Raw genomic sequence first — 16,835 nt, 5'->3', positions numbered from 1 at the left:
CCCGTGATTTGTTGCCGAGTAGGGGTGGCCCCCTCAGCATGGCTCGCAGGGGGGCCCCCACATTTTGTGTTACGCCACTGTGCAGGCAAACTGTATTGGACTGCGGAGGACTGTAGTAGGCTGAAAGGCAGGGAGTCCAGAAGAACAGGACAGAGAGAGATTAGTAGTAGGCGACAGACAGAGAGCCCAAAAGAATAGGGCCACTAGGTAGGGAGCCCAGAGGAGCAGGGCTGTAGGCAGCGAAGAGGTGCAGGCTGCAAGGCAGGAAGCCCAGAGGACAAGGGCTGTAGGTAGTAGGCAGCGGAGCGTGATCGGCTGCAAGGCAGGGAGCCCGGAAAGGGCACTGGAACAAAACAGGATAAAGCAGCAACAGGAACAGCATACAAGGTAAAGGGTCAAGGCAAACAAGAGCGGGGAGAACTCAAGAAGCAAGACACTGTGCTCCTGCAAGGAACTGCTTATATATAGCCCTGCCCTGTTCGGAGGCAGGCTAATTGACAGCACCTGTAGCAGCACACCTGAAGACAATCTGCCTCCTCCCTCTCTGGTCCTGAGCAGGTGGAAGCAGCACTGGCCACTAGGGCTTCTGGGGATTGTGGTCCCAATAACGATGAATGAGAATAGCCAGGAATTGAGGACTGCAGCCAGGTGCATTATGGTAAATGTAGTTAATTGATTAAAATAAGAAAGAACCAAAGTTGAGCAAATGGAAATAAAAGACAAAGGCGTGAAAAGGAGTTGTTCAAGGAGTATTAGGAGGATAAATGAGTACCAAGTAGTCCATGATGGTTGCCAATGCGTGCGCCAGCGGCGCGGGCATGACAGCATGCTGCTGTCCTGGCGTCGGATCATTGTGGTGCTGTGTACTGTGTTTATTCTTATTTTGGTGTGATGGCTGTAGTCTGTGGAGCATGGTATTCATCCTGCTCTGATCCATTCTATGGTGATTCCCAATACTCCTATGGGGGTTCCATGCCAGTGACGTGTTATCGTACCCCTGCTGCCCTCCGTGAATTCCACTCCCAGGGATGGGTCTCCAATGTGGTGCAAGGCTGGGGGATGCCACATTGTGCATGTGCAGTGTGTTCTCCGATAGGCGCTTACGGTTGTAGTGTCCGCCAATGAGTGGTGCTGGTGTAGTGTGCTTAGCCCTTGTCAATTGGTGGAGATGTAGTGTGATGTGGGTGCCTTGTTCTGGCAAAGTGGGAATCTGTTCACATGTGCCGTTGCACTGGTTCTGTGGCAGGTTTGTTGTCGGAGTGAACAACGTACAATGGCTTCATCATTTCAACGCAGTTGGTTCATGCGGGCACCCACCCCGTGGCACCAGTGCACTTGCATGACACAGTCAGACGACTCAACAGCCAGCCAGACAGGTCGTCCTGCATGTTGGGCCATGTTGCGCGGTGGCGTGGTGATCAGCTGGCCCTTTGAGTCATGTGTAGTTGTTTGGTGTCGGGCCCACCCATATGTGCGGTTCTTGGTAGCGTTGCATTCCATCTGCACGTAGGGGGAGTGGTATTGTTTTCAGTTGCTGTCCGCAACAAGCATGCCAAACTGGTCCACATACGACCTATGGGTGCTGTCAGGGGCACCATTGTCATTTGGCATGCCTCCATTTGCATTAGGTCCAGCTTTACTGTTGTGTATCTCATGGGTGGTCCATGTTGGGGATTGGTGGACCCTTGTGTGCTTGGGGAGGTGTAACGTCACTTGTATATGTGGCCGCATGAAAGACGGTTGTGACATGCCACTGTGTGCTGGTGGGTGCCTTTGGCATGGGTGTGGGGCACAGGCAACACCATCACTTGTGCCGGGTTGGCACTGTACATTTGTATAGTGCTCGCTTTTCTTGTGTCTGTGGCGCAATATGGTGGTGACGGTGTCACAGTCTAGGTGGTCAGGGGTGTCTATCTGGTAGGACATCTCCTAGAGCGGCCGGACATGCTGCGTGTGCATGGGGGCTGCTGGGGTGGTAACGGAGGCTGCACTGGTGCTGCATGCAGGGCCTGTCTCCCCCCTCCTTCTATTCCCTGTGTCTCCTCAGTGGGGTGGGCGTGGTGTTGTTGTAGGGGTTTGTGTGGTTGTGGCCTTGCTTGTTCGGTTGGTGTCATCTTGGAGTGGGAGGGGGGTGGTGTGTGGGTGTGTTCCTTTTCTGCTGTGGCAAACTCCTGGCCTCTATCTGTGTTGCATGTGTGCACCTGTGGCTCTGGGTCCCACTGCTCAGGGTTCTTTTCTCCTTCTCTGAGATGCCTGTATGTACTCCATGCCGGTAAGGTACTTTACGGCCTTGAGGAGGCCGTAATTTACGTGTGCTCTTTACTTGGAATCAGCTCCAGTTTACGCCATGCCGTTAATTTCGCCATGGTGGAGCGCGCGCGCGACCCAGGTACGTAAATTACGGCATTGTAATTTACGGTGCCGTAATTTACGGTCTGTGGGGTTGGAATAGCATGGAGCGGAAAACCATGCCGGTAAATCATTACCGGCATGGTTTGGACCTTACCTCCATGCTCGGAATGACCCCCCCTGTCTGTTAGCTCAGTTTGTTTGATGCCTGGTTTCCCTCTAGATGCATAGAGATTTATTTTAGCAAACTGAACTGTGTTGGATCTTGGAAGGACCAAGTTAATTAGATGTAACACGGAGGCACACACAGGGTCACAAGACCCAGATGAAGGGATCTCCCAGGATCGAAGAGTCACCTGGGGGCTAACCATGGGCATAAGAATCACCTAAGGACCAACCTGAGGTAGGAGGGTCACCAAGAAACCTACCTAGGCCATCTTGTGACTAAAACAGGGGCAAAGAGAGTCACCTGGGTCCTGGGAAGAAAGGGACTTGGGATCTAGCCCAGAGAAAAACAAAGAGACATTTTCACAGTGACCACAAATAAATCCTCTCAAAGTATGTTCCCGTGTTTTGTCCTATGAAGTTATTACATCATTTAACTCAGAGCCCTAGGTCCTTCTAACAGCCATGTGTCAACATGTGTGATCTTGAGCGGATGAGTGAAGTAATGGCACCTGATTTGCCAGAGAAATCAGCGACACACATTCCACATCACAGCCTGAATAGCTCACATTTGTCACACTTTACAAAACAAAAACATTTTCTTGACACGTTACTCCATTTCCTCTTTTGGAGGTCACAAAATGAATGTAGAGCTTCCTGGAACTTGTACATATGCAGTATAGCCGGCTTCCCTCCATCCTGCTGACTCCTGCTGACTCTGAATGCAGGGAGGTGCATTCAGACCCGCATTACCCCAGTCTGCATCTCCAGTGGTCCCTGCAAGACTGGTGAGGCAAAACACCCTGGCCCATGTATACTTGTGTTCTGAACTGTCAAAGGGAATCCATGTGGCTGTGTACAGTAAGCCAACCCAGCTTGCTAAAGCTGAGTGAACGCTCAGTGTTTTCACGCAACTGGCATGGCTCCACCATAATGTGTGATGGATGAGCCACCCTTGCCATGCACTAAGCAAGCCAAGCATTCTAAACTAGACAATGTCCATCAAAATACATCTATGTGTCCATAAGAATAGTACATGCTATAGTGGGTTGGAAGAAGGAGTGAAACACGTTTTATGTACTCATTTTAATGAAAAACATAAGAATAATGCCTATCTCTCCCTTGTTAAAGGGAATACCTGCCTATCTAAAAGAAATAAAGGTGCTCCTCAGAAGTCAGGAAGTCCAAGGTAAATATGTCCTGTGTCCAATCTAACTCTATCTGACCCTACCACTAAATATAACTAAAGTAAATGTGCCAAAGAATGTCTCTTCTTCCCCTGGTCTTTTCTTCTTCTTGGATAGTCTTTTTATATTCAGATTTCTTTTTGGTTTATGACATTTTAGCGTAATCTCCTTTGATAGTCTCTCTTATCAAGTCTTGTAGTTCTTCAAACTGACCCTTGGGTCTCGTGCTTTCTGTTGCCCTAGTTTTAGAGTACATTTCCTTCCAGTAATTCCTCACACGCTTGTTGTCACATATATGTTCTTCCAAGTCTCTTTGCTAATGCTTTTTAATTTATGTTTGCCTTGATTGTCGTTTAGTCTTTCTTTGCCAAGGTTTCTCTCTCTGAGGCTGCCTGCTCTTGTATCTTGTTCACTGGCAATCTTTTTCTCATCTTTCTCCTTGTGTGCTTCTGGCTTGTTCTTTCTCCAGCCTTCAACTCTGTAGATATAGGGTTCTTCCTCACAGGGTTCTCGTTCCCCGTTTCTGTTGGCTCCCCACCTGGGTTAGTAAAATCTCTTTCTTATATATTGGTCACAGCCCTTGTAATCAACTTTCATCAATGCAATCTCGTCCTTAGGACTGGAACGATTCCCTCTCTACAAGTTACACCGGTCTTCCCCAACCAGGGTTGTTTGTTATTTGCTTTCTCTGGTTTTTACAGTTCCAATCATTCGATTTTATAGTTGTGTTCTCAGCCTTAGGACTCAGATGAGTTTCTTTATGCATGTAATGATTTTCAGGTGGCCTCTGCCTATTCCCAACTTCTCTGGTACCTTTTATTGTACAAGTAAGGGTTGCAGGGCTCAGCTCATGCTCGGGTACTGCTTCCCCCTCTTCTCGCTGCTTGGGTTCCCACTCTCTGTTCCTCATCGGGTGCCTGCCTTCCATAGATGCTGGAGATCGGATGCCGATCAGCCTTCCCCAATTGGTAGTCTCAGTGCTGTGTTCCTGGTTATACTGCCCACCAGTCTGCAAGTGTGGTCACCCCACTACAAGGTACTTCTCTCTGTTTCTTCTCATACCGCTTCCTTTGTGGTTTCATACGCCAGGTCTCTGGCGTCTCCCACTGTGTTTCCCTCGCTCTTCAAAAGTTGCAGGCTTCGCAGCCTGGTTTTGCCCCACCTTCACATGGCGTTATGATATCAGGGGGCTTCCCCTGCGCATATCACTCTCCTCACCTTCTGTCCTGACTCATCGTAGTTAAATACTCCTCTCTGGTTAAAGACGCATCTTCCCTTTTCCTTCCACATTTGTTTCTTTTCACATTGTCTTCAGCCAAACGTAAAGATGCCACACTACTCTTCATAGACAATAGTCCCATATATGCAGCTAGGGTAGTTGATTTAGGGAGTTGCTTACAGCAACGGCAGTCGTTGTCCAGAAAGGGGGAGTCTCGCCTGGTTAAATCCGACTTGCCTCGACCTCTAGGGAGGGTCTTGTAGAGCAGGCTCACCTCCCTGGCCTCATAGGGGGAGTCTTCCCCCTTGGGGAGAAGGGACGAATAACTGCGATTCGTCACAATGCACATAAGAAGCACTGGACGCAAACAGAAAAGGTTTGAGCCAAAGGAGATACATCCGTATCTTGCTGGATTCTGCAGGATGGTGCAGCAAAAGCCTGCATCCTGGCTCCTGTTAAACAGAAACCCTAGACACCCGGGGGCTGCCTGAGCAGCCATAGTGGGTCTCTAGTCCCAGAACTGATGGTGCAATTTTGACCCTGGCGACCCCTAGATGAAGCACCAAACAAACCATTGTTTCATTTGGCACTAAATGCCTGGCTCAAGAAAGCACGCATTGTGATGCCTGATCAGTGACTGGAGGTTATTTTACAAAGATTAGCAGATTCCATTAGCACCAAAATTCACCAATTAATTCCTTGATAATCCAAAATTCTATTGATCGGCTTATTTTAGTGATGCTGGATAATCTATCAGAACATACTGCAAGAACACTGCTTTCACACCTGGGGTCAGTCTTGGGGATTTCTCATTATCTGCATGGAGCGGATGTATGCGCGGGAGACCAGATGAACCCCGGGTTTCTGTTCCTATATCCTATATCCCCGTCATGAGGATAATTTACCTGGAACGCCACCATTTGTGCATGTCCACATGGTGGTAATGGTGGCAGCCATGTAAAAGTGTGGCGGTCACCATTAATAAAGAACCATCCCTGGCCTTCACACATGCAGAGTGGTGAGCAGGGTCCATAGGAAACCATGAGTCTCCATCTGCATCAACATTGTGATGCCGGTGGAGACGCATGCGGATTCTCAGCTTGAAGTGGGGCAACAAAGAATCAGATTTTAAACTCTGCTTCCTGCTCAAAGCACTGGATTATATCTAAGATTGCATCAAACACGCATCTTTTTTTTAACATTTTTTTTTATTGATTTTAGTTGAATTTAATCAACTTTTTCAATTTATAACAACACATTTATCAAAGATTACATATAAAACACATGAAAGTATAAAACATAAAACCATAAAATTGAAGCATTCTCTTCAATTCATCATATCTAGAAGAACATCCTAGAATATTAATATCACATATAACAATGAAAGTGAAATGAAGAACAACAATAACCACGACAATTAATAAAATTAAAAGCTTTCCTAAGCCACGAAAAAATAAAGAAAAATACAAGTGCAAAAATACCACATATCACTAGTGGTAACATAGAAACAGGGCAATTAGCATTTGACATTCATGTCGTAATCACTTTGTACATGGAAGTGTTCATATTAGTTAAGCATCACACAAGGTTGTAAATCCTTATAGAACGCGCTATATATCAAAACAACACCCCCACTTGCACCAATACTGGTGATTACATTTGAGTTTTACATTGCCAGTCAATTGGCAGAACAATAAATATAACACTCACAGATCTCAAAGGACATTCACCATTAAGGATCAGTCTATTTTATCAAATCTAAAGCTCGCAGAAAGTTGATTGTTGCCAAACTTATACTCATGCAGTTAGTGGTAGAAATCACAAGCCATCTAAATTCATGCCTCATCTGACTAAAATAGGCTAAGTGTTTACTGCAGTGACTTTGTCTTAAATGCATAAGATCAGGACAGTCTACTATGACATGCTCTAAGGTTTCAACAGTTGTTATATTGTTACAAAAACGACACCATGAGGATTCAGGCGCAATCTCTTTCCTGCGTGCTTGAATTTCGCGAGTGGGGCATAAATTAAAACGCATGCGCAATAATGCATTCCTAATGGTAGGAGAAGGAGCTTTACACAGATAGAATGCCATTTCTCTGTAACGTTTTGCAGCGAACACAGAGGGGTCAAAGTCTTTATACTTCAAACAGGAGTCTCTGGTATCAATCCAATCCATCATATAGAGCTTTTTCTTTGCTCTATCCGGATCAGAGACAAGAGTTTCAATGGAAATTTCCGCATTTATTAATATGGATAAGATGTTTTTAGACCATATTTTAGGAAACTGATGGGAAGACGACAACAGATAACTGGATACTGTGGCTAAGATTGAATTATCAAGTGCAGATAATAAGCATTTTCTGAACAAGCTACATAAGCGCCAATTATACATTGCCAATAGCGAGGTCAGTCCCAATTAATATCGAATCATCGTCCCTGGAGTGCTTTGTGGCAAGTGAAGAATTGCACGCCAAAACTTTGCTTCCAATACATTCAGAAACACTGGTTGAATCACACTATATGTTTCTAAACTGTATAAAATGGTAGGGATGACATTTTGTATCCAAAATATAAGGGCAGATTTAATAGGAAATTTCCCATATTTGTACATAATGAGTCGAGTCTGGCGTATTGCTGCGAGAATTTTAAATTCAATTTTTGTTAGCTGGGATTGAATAGTCTCGGGTCCATCAAATAAGATGTCCAAATATATGTAGTTAGGAACCACCTCGAGATTTATGTGTTCTATTTTCCAGATCATTCGATGACTACGCTTGCCTTTTGGAGTATAGACAACAATTTGAGTTTTCTTGTTGTTTACCACCAACTCATTAGATCGAAAATATAGACATAGTGCTGCTAGGAGGTTTTGAAGACCAATAGGTGTTTTAGATATTAGCACTAAGTCATCCGCATACCATAGCGCTTTCACCTCGATGTTGTCCAATTTCGGTGCATCTGCGCAAACCTCGTCAAGGGCACTTCTGACGTCATTGATGAAAAAATTGAACAGCGCCGAGGCGAGTATGCATCCCTGCTTAAGTTCCCCTTTCAGTCAGAACAGCCGATGATAGAAGCCCCTCTAAGTTTAATCTTACACTAATTGAAGTGTTCGAGTGTAATGCAAAGATGATGTCACTTAAAGTTGACGGGCAACCTGCCTTTAACAATTTGTCCATCAGCCGAGGTCTAGAGACTGAATCAAAGGCCGAGTGTAGGTCTACGAACGCAAAGTACATGGGCTTTTTGATGGACTGTGCTCGATGTTTAATAGCGTGAAGAGTGATTAAGTTCACCGCAGTCCCTAGACCTGCAACAAAGCCTGTCTGGGCGGGATCACGCTGCTTTGCATTGAAGGTCCATTGATTAAATTCCTTCAACACCAAACGGGAAAAAATCTTGCCCGGCGCATCTAGGAGAGCAATGGGGCGATAACATTTTGGATCCTTACGATCACCCTTTTTGTAGATGGGAACTATTAAGGATGTGCGCCATGATTTTAGAATTATCTTAGTTAGTAAAATGTGTTGAAAGGTATTGTATAAAATAATGGCCCATTCTTCTGGGTTCTGTTTGAACATGTAATTTGTTAGACCATCCGGTCCGGCAGCTCTTGAAGAAGATGACTTACTTATGAATTCCCTCACAATGTCTATAGAGCACTCCAGAGACCAGCTTGAAGAAGCTCTCTGAGTATATTCATACTTAATCATGTTATGATCAGCATATAGTTGAGATAAATGCTTTACCCGTTGTGCTTCTGGGACACCATTTTATTGGAGCTCCAGTTGAGAGGAGAAATTACACTAGTTCAATAATTGCCACACTTGTGCCGAGTTTTTCAAACACGCATCTTTTCCTGCCTCCATATTGTTTTGTTGGGCCGTCAAAATTAGTCTGTCTGTATTGAAATATTTCCAGAAATTGTGTGTGGGTTTTCAGTGCTTTGGGTTGGTGGGCTACACTTGTTGTCTGTATTTCAGAAATGTTTGTAAAATTCCAGGAATAAAACTACAATTTTGGAAATTTGGCCACATTTTTCTCAGACATTTCAGGCACTTCAACAAAGAAATTCAGAGCGGTTCCATGGAATGTAGGAGTAATGAAAATTCCAAAATCCAGTGAAATACCTAGATTGTTCATGGATTTGGTGTAACATCCACATACAATGCATTTTATTGAATACATTTTGGTGTAGTTATTAACCAAAATTGGAGAAGATACTGACTGAATAAATCGATTGTTGTTTAGAGTACCAGCCTTGTTGCTCTGGGGCACAGAGTAAGCTACATTTCTTTGTATTCCCTTGGTGGTGACAATTGGCCCTTGGAGGAGGTGTGTACCACGAGAGTCTCAGTGGGAAAAAATAAGTGCTTGAAACGTTGGCGGGGGTTCCAGTGCCACATCGGATTGGACCCAACATTGCAGTATGGTAGTTCCCAGTGTGCACCAAGTTGCGCCTTGAGAACCTGTCTCCCATTTAGCTGACATGTGAGTCCGGAACACACCCAGGTTCTGCAACTGAGGATCTGCCATGGGGTATTGAGAATCCTCCTTGAACTGTGTCATTTAGGTTGCAGGGGGAGTCTTGCGTTAACCTGAGCATCCTGGTGAAGGTGTCAGTGCCCAGATGCCCCCAAAAGTCAGCGCGCAACTTTAAGGATTCGGATTGGTGTCTCTTTGGGGCTCTGATGGAATTTGTCCAGGACTAGCTGCTACTGCGGCTTGAGATAAGATGGATGGGGATTGCACAGTTATGGCGGAAGGCCCTTGCACAATCTTATTAGTGCTGTGCTTTCTCTCTAGACCTAGGGGATTTGTGGCCTGTGGGTGTCTGTGTGGTAGAAGGAGTTGCCTGACATGGCTTCATTTAAGTTGGCTTTCTCTGTAGGGGTTATAATGCCAAGTAGCTTTGCCACTTCTTTCATGCCCCGCCTAAACTGCATTGTTTTATTTAATGTTACTCCGTACATTGCGGCTTTCCTTGTGTTTGGGATTTTTAATTAGAGGTGAGTAGAATTGTCACAACCAGCCTTCCATAAGAACATTATTTACAGACTTTTATGGGGCTAATGAAGACCGCCATATATTATAAATCTATAACGCACATCAAGTTGCAATACTATTGTTCCAGGTAATTAATGATTTTGTTCCAAGCCCTTCACATTTCAGGTGAAACTGGCCACCCTATTCAATGTACTGCTGATTTCTTGAAACTGTTATGTTCCATCAGAATCATGTCTCCCCTTAGTGTAATGTTGAAATGCATTCTCTTTTATTTCCACCCCAGGTATCTTTACACCAAAAAAATCGAAATGTCCTCTTCTTCAGTGAAGTGTATTCATAAGATGGCGTCAACGTATGGTGTCACAGCGCTTCAGGAGTACTGTGGGCAGCTGTTCGCATTGGTCCTCCCAGCAGACTCTACCTTCAAGACCCAGCTGGACTTGTACAGCTATGCTATTTCCAGCGACGACGCCCTGCTGGAAGGCCTGTGCCTGCAGTACCTGGCCTGGAACTGTGAAGCCTTCTCTCAGTCTGCAGCCTGGCTGAGACTCACCTCTGAGCAGCTCCGAGCCCTGCTATCTAGGACTGACGTAGTCGTTCCCAGCGAGCTCTTCCTCCTGAAGGCCCTGGAGAGTTGGCGCTCTGTCCAGAACCCCGGGAACGAGAGCACCCAGAAGCTGATCAAGGAGATCCGATTTCCCATGATGCAGCCTGAGCAGCTGTTTGAGCTCCAGTTTAATCTGTCTATCTACAAGAACTTTGAGCCCATATTCCAAGAGATGGTCCTGCAGGCCTTAGAGTTCCACACTGTGACCTTTGCCAAACTGAAGCAGCACAAGGACCTAGGCAAGGATATGTACCTTCCTCGGATCTACACTTCCACTACTTGGAGCTACCACATGACAAAGCTACCAGAGGCAAAGCCGCCGCAGTATAACCCACACCAGTACAACTATTACAATCAATACGGCCACATGGCGTCTTACAATCCAGCCACTTCCTTCACAACCCCAAAGCACAACAGCTTTGTCTTCAACAACCAGCAGAACTCATGGACTGTAGTGTACCTTGCCGATTCCCAGGATTGTGCAAACAATGGTTACACGTGTTCATCCACCAACGTCCCCATCTTGGGCCTACGTCTCAGCTCCAGCACTGATGCCAGCATTCAGTACGAGAACAAGGCCATCTTCCTCTGCCAGGGCTCGTATATCTCTGATGTCCAGGACTTTAAGCAGAGCATGTCCATTGTCCCCACAAATAGCACCGGATCCTTCCCTTGCCCTGACGGCTATGCCAAGTATGTGTATGTGGTGCGCCCTGTTTATTTACGAAATGACTGATTCTCATGGGGGCAGCCCAGGAAGGTCCGAGGCGCATCATAGGGAGCCGGGCCCACTGCGGTGTCCTCCTGTAACTCTAAGCTACCTCTGGTATCCCTGAACATGCTCTCTGGACCTTTACTCAGACACCAGAAGCACCTTAAATTTATGCCAAGCCTCTGTCCTGGAGAAGTGGGTGATGGAGCGCCAAAGCATCTCTGGTGTGCCCTTGCACATCTGGTGCGTGTGATCTTGCCTGAAATGGTGGGGGCATCTGCGTTTCTTTCCAGGGTGACTGGTGTAATTTGTATCTTAAACATGTCTTAGTAATTCTGTCATTCATTCTTACTTTACTGTTACCTTTTGGATTTTCTTTATTAATTTTCAGAGGACTGAACTACCAAAGTGTCTACGATGTTGAAAATTGTCTTTAAGATCCCAGAAAAGACATTTAAAGTTTACACTAAAATACATTTTACACATACCTGACATCTCCCATCAACTATGAGCCTATACAAAGGGACAAGCATATAACTCAAGAACCCCACTCTCCTGAGCCTCTCAGGACTTCAATTCCAGTGCTTGGTATGTGATACACTTCTGCTTTCTGCTTTTCTGAGCCAATACCGTCAAACATGTGTGGTGATGGGTTTATAACTTTGCCTGGTTCAAATAAACGGTGCCCTTTTCACCCTTATTTCTGGGTCCAGTGTCTAACCTTCTGTCCCAGGTCAGAAGCATTATTTTACCTCAAACCAAGTAATCAGTCAAGAATTGCCTTACAAATGCACAATAAATAATTAAATATGTTTTATTATTTTCTTAAGTAACAATACAGATTTCCAATATTAGGTGGGCAATGCTCTTACAGGTAAAGACTATCATTCTTCAAACATTATTAAGCAATAGGCAACATTAATGGTTGTGACAGCCCGACATCTTATGAACTTGCTCCAAACTTGTGCTATATGTGCCTAGTGGGCATGAAATGAAAGACGGGGAAGTGGTGTGGTAAGTCAGAAGTAGGACTCGGACAAAGGGGTGGCATTCTACACAAAGCCTTTATTGAAATAATAAGAAAAATACTGACCTTTCCCTATAACTAAAGGGTTTGCCCTACCTAACAAAACTCTAGCTAAACTATGGGGCTCGTCGTCAGGGTGGTTGTCCAAAGGTAAAAGTCAGTCCTCTGCCCAAAAAACGATCCTACTCTGACCCTACCACTAATCAAAAGGAATCATCATAAACAAAAATGGGCTCATGAGAATGACTCCCTTCTCCTGGCTCGGCATGCTCAGCCTTAGTGGCTGATCTTCTTATAGTCCCTTGCAATAGTTCGGATTAGTCCCGGAAGCAACAAAAGAGGCTTCTACGGTCTTTATCAAGTGTCCAATTAACAATAAAAAGGGCTCAGGGGAATGACTCCCTTCACCTGGCCGCGCTTGCTCAGCCTTTTTGACTGATCTTCTTATAGTCCCTTGTAATAGTTCTGATTAGCCCGGGTAGTTCCTGAAGGGGGCTTCTTTATCAAGTGTCCAATGACTATTTGGTCTCAATGTTCAAAATGGCTCTTTCCCCAACTGTGGCTCATTTACTATCTCTCTTCTGTTCTCTGGACCTTGGTTAACGGTATTGCTTTTCCAACTACTACGACGACGAGGTGTCCCCATCGTCTTCTAGACTGTGTTGGTAGTTTTCCCCACTACTAGGATAAGAGAGATAACTACCGAGGTCCTCTTGAATTATTTCGTAAACTTTGTAATCACTGTGATGAGGGAGACCACTGCTGTAGTGCTTTTGGCTTTGCTTAGGGTTTTAACAAGCACTGTGATGAGGAAGATTACTCCTGTAGCACTCTTGGTTTGCTTAAGATCCTCCCAATCACTGTGACGAGGGAGATTACTCCCATAGTACTCTGCTTTAATAAGGGTTTTCCCAATCACTGTGATGAGTGAGATTACTCTCATAACACTCTTGACTTTTCTTATGATTTTCACACTCTCTGTGATGCAGGAGATCACTCGTGTAGCACTCTTGGCTTTGCTTAAGGTTTTCACAATCACTGTGATGAGGAGGATTACTCCCGTAGCACTCTTGGTTTTTCTCAGGGATCTTATAATTCCCCAGACCCCTCCCGGGTCTCCCGCTGCACCCTTTACCATTGACTCAGCGGAAGCGCATCACCGGTTCTTCCTGGGGTTGCGGGCTGGCTCCTCTTCTGGTAAATGCAACTAGTGTTTCACATTCTGGGTTCTCGTGCCTCTGCGGCTCCGCGGACCCCTTGGTTTGGTGGTTCTGGCACTGTTTGCGGACCACATGATCCACCTCCTTGAGGTCACGCCACCATCTGGATTTTCCCAATTTTCAAGTGAGTCGGTTCTTCGCCAGCTCACAGAGTGCTTCTCTGACAGTTCCACACAGTCCCCTTAACTGAGGACCAGCTTCCTTCCACGGACCTCTCTTCCCCAGGTTTGAGCTTCAGGTTTGAGCTTCATAGGCTCTTTCTGATTGGACACCGGCTTCTCTCTTCAGCAAGTCCTTCCTCTGTTTTTATCCCATATTGTTGGTTCCTCATCAGCAGAGGATGGCAGTCCTTCCTTTGTTTCCGAGAGGTATTCTTTATGCCTCCTTGGGGCCAACTCTTCCAAGTACTATCTATTTTCAATATTTTCTCTCACGCGCTGTTTTCTTCATTTCCATGGCCTGAGAATATTTTCTTAGTCACCACTAAAGCTGTGACAAACCAACAAAGTGCACAAGTTCACCCCATTAATGCTGTGCCTATGTAGTATTGAATGGTAACCTCTAAACACCCAAGGAGCTATTGCCCCAAGACTGTGCTACCCCAGACAAAGATGGTCTGCCTAAGTATGTGGCAATTGCAGAACATTTGTCTCAACATACCATTCTTAGGCTCAGATTCCCAGCAAACATCAACCATCACTTAAACACACTATAACTTTGTTCACAGTTTCATTAATTTCTGCTGCAGTAGTATTATGGTTCAGGTCTATTTGACGTTAAACTTTTTCCAGCTGTCTGTCTGATCCATAACCAATTTCACAGACCATTCACCCTTAGTTTTGTTCAAGTCGGCCTCAGTAGCCTGCCTGGATGGAGATAGTCAGCCCCATGCAATCTGTTCTCCTGAAGCAACTTGCCAAATTTAAGTTATTGGGTGATATGTGCGGTCTGCATGCTCATCACAGTCTCCAGGAACTCATAACACCATTCAGACTGACATGCTGTGCTCTTCAGGGTTCATCACTATCCCTCTGGTTCTTTAACTCCTGCACCCAATCCTTAATAGAAATCCTTCACCATTTTGGAACAGACTTTAATGGTCATGTCGAGAACCTGAAACTAAGAATACATCTGGACGTGCACCACCAGCCTGATAGCCTAAACCTGGGCAACCGTCTATCAGCTATCAGCTAACCAAGCTACCAGGGGCCATAAACCAACAAGGGACATATCTGGTGAAAACTGCGATGCTGCTATGTGATCACACCACTGACCCAATCTCCCACAAGTGGTGGCCCAAAGATGTTGGGCCCAGTACCAGCTATTGCAACGTGTGTGAAGAATCTGGGAGTGACATTTGACCACTCTCAATCCTTCTTTAATCACATCTCAGAGACAGTTAAGGCATTTACTTTACATTGAATTTCCTTGCAATGTGTTCCCAGCTCTAAATATGTCACAGAAAATTCAGATTTTGAAAAGCCTGACCACCTAAAACCTGATTACTGCATTAGTCTCTTTTTAGGTATGCCTAAAAAAAGAGACTTCAGGCCACACAAAACGGAGTGGCCTGTCTAGCATTGAGCTGGAAAAAACAAGTACACATTTCAGGAGAATTGGAAGTTCTCCATTATCTAACAATCAGTAGGAATAATGTTTAGGACCTTCTGCGTCACCAGGCACAGGATATGGAACTCTGGCCTTAAATATCTTGTGGAACTGGTCAACCAAGTACACCCTCTTGGACCTGTCAGCGGAATTTGACTTAGTCGACCACAAGGTACTCTGTGATTACCTCGCTTCAACAGCCCATTTTTTCCAAGACTGCCATCACATGGATTCAATCTTTCCTAAATAACAGGACCAATGCGAGTCTTCTCGCCATCTGCATCAGCTGACCCTATACCTATTACCTGTGGTGTGCCCCAAGGGTCATGTGTATCGCCAACTTTGTATAACATCTTTACAAAGCTATTGTTTGATGAATTGGGCCGTCTGGGTGTCACCTACACAAATTATGCAGATGACACCCAGATACTCCTACCTCTTACAGGCGTCTATGACACAGATATACGACGCGTGAACAAAATCTACACAATCATTCAGGCATGGATGGCCGTTCACGGCCTCTGCCTGAATGACGACAAAACGGAACTCCTCCTGGTTGGTTCACCACCCAACATAAACAAAATAAGCCCTAACTACACTACTCTCAATATAGATGGGAACAACATCACTATCGCCAAAGATGTAAAAACATTAGGCTTCTATCTTGACGCTACCTCCAACTTAATCAAACAAGTGTACATGACCGCCTCAGCTACTGCCTATACGGGCAAGCTGATAAGGGCCTGTAGATCACTGCTGTCAACAGAAAGTTGTATCACACTAACTAGAGCACTCATACTGTCCAAACTGGACTATTGTAATGGTCTCTACTTAGGTGCTAATAAGACTGTACTCAACAAACTACAGATAATGCAGAACAATGCTCTAAGAGCTGCATTAAATACAACGAGAAGAGAGCACATCTCAGCAACTAGAAAACACTGCAAATGGCTTTCTATAAAAGAAAAGATTGAACTTAAAACTTTATGCCTCACCTTTAAAGCACTGAACCATACAGCCCCTCCGTACCTCACTGAAAGATTCACCTTGAGATCATCCACACGAATTACCAGATCATCTAACACATCTTGCCTAGTGGTCCCAAGATACAACTTAAAAAGATCAGGTGGATCTAGTTTCCCGGCCATGGCCTCCCAACTGGGGAACACCCTCCCATCGGACATTAAATCTATCCAGGTATTCTCCAATTTCAGGAGAAGTGTCATCTCCTGGTTACTTAGCAAGAACTAGTTAACAGTAACTCAGATTTTTTAACTTCACTTCATAAACGATTAAATTATCCACTTGACTATCCTCTACCTGCTTCATCTATCTGAACCTGCATATCTAGTCTGCCTACATTTTAGCTACTTAGTAGAACAACTGCTCTCTACACTTGTCTTGCCTGTTTTCCAGCCATGCAAAAACATAACTTTGGAACTGTAACCTCTTATCAATGCCTATGCTTGTAAATTGTCTCCTGATACCTTCCTGTAACTGTTTATAATGTCTATGCATGTACAAACTGTATTCCTAACTACACTGCCTATGTCTGTAACATTCTACTTGTCTTAAAAGCGCCCAGATACCCCTGGGTCAGGGGCGCTATATAAATAAAATAAACAAACAAACAAACCCTGAAGAGTACTCTGAGGCCCAGCACTGACAATAATCTGTTCCCTGATTAGGGAAGTGAAGACCGACTGTATCTGAGGTCACAACCTGAATCTG

General features: G+C 45.0%; 1 protein-coding gene across 2 annotated transcripts in view; it reads left to right on the top strand.

Annotated features, from left to right (window-relative positions):
- Positions 1 to 11,949, top strand: part of LOC138583200 (galectin-3-binding protein-like) — a 137,406-nt gene extending 125,457 nt beyond the window's left edge. For both annotated transcript variants that reach the window (XM_069655228.1, XM_069655226.1), the window contains exon 6: positions 10,214 to 11,949. In XM_069655228.1, the coding sequence (XP_069511329.1) occupies positions 10,214 to 11,273 (1,060 nt within the window). In that variant the 3' untranslated portion in view covers positions 11,274 to 11,949. The remainder of the gene's footprint in view (positions 1 to 10,213) is intronic.
- The last annotated feature ends 4,886 nt before the right edge of the window (positions 11,950 to 16,835 follow it).

Source organism: Ambystoma mexicanum, chromosome 3q, assembly GCF_040938575.1.
Source record: "Ambystoma mexicanum isolate Mex_15411 chromosome 3q, UKY_AmexF1_1, whole genome shotgun sequence".
Lineage (NCBI taxonomy): Eukaryota > Metazoa > Chordata > Amphibia > Caudata > Ambystomatidae > Ambystoma > Ambystoma mexicanum.
Note: the sequence above shows the minus strand (reverse complement) of the source record. Positions and strands in the feature narration are given on the sequence as shown.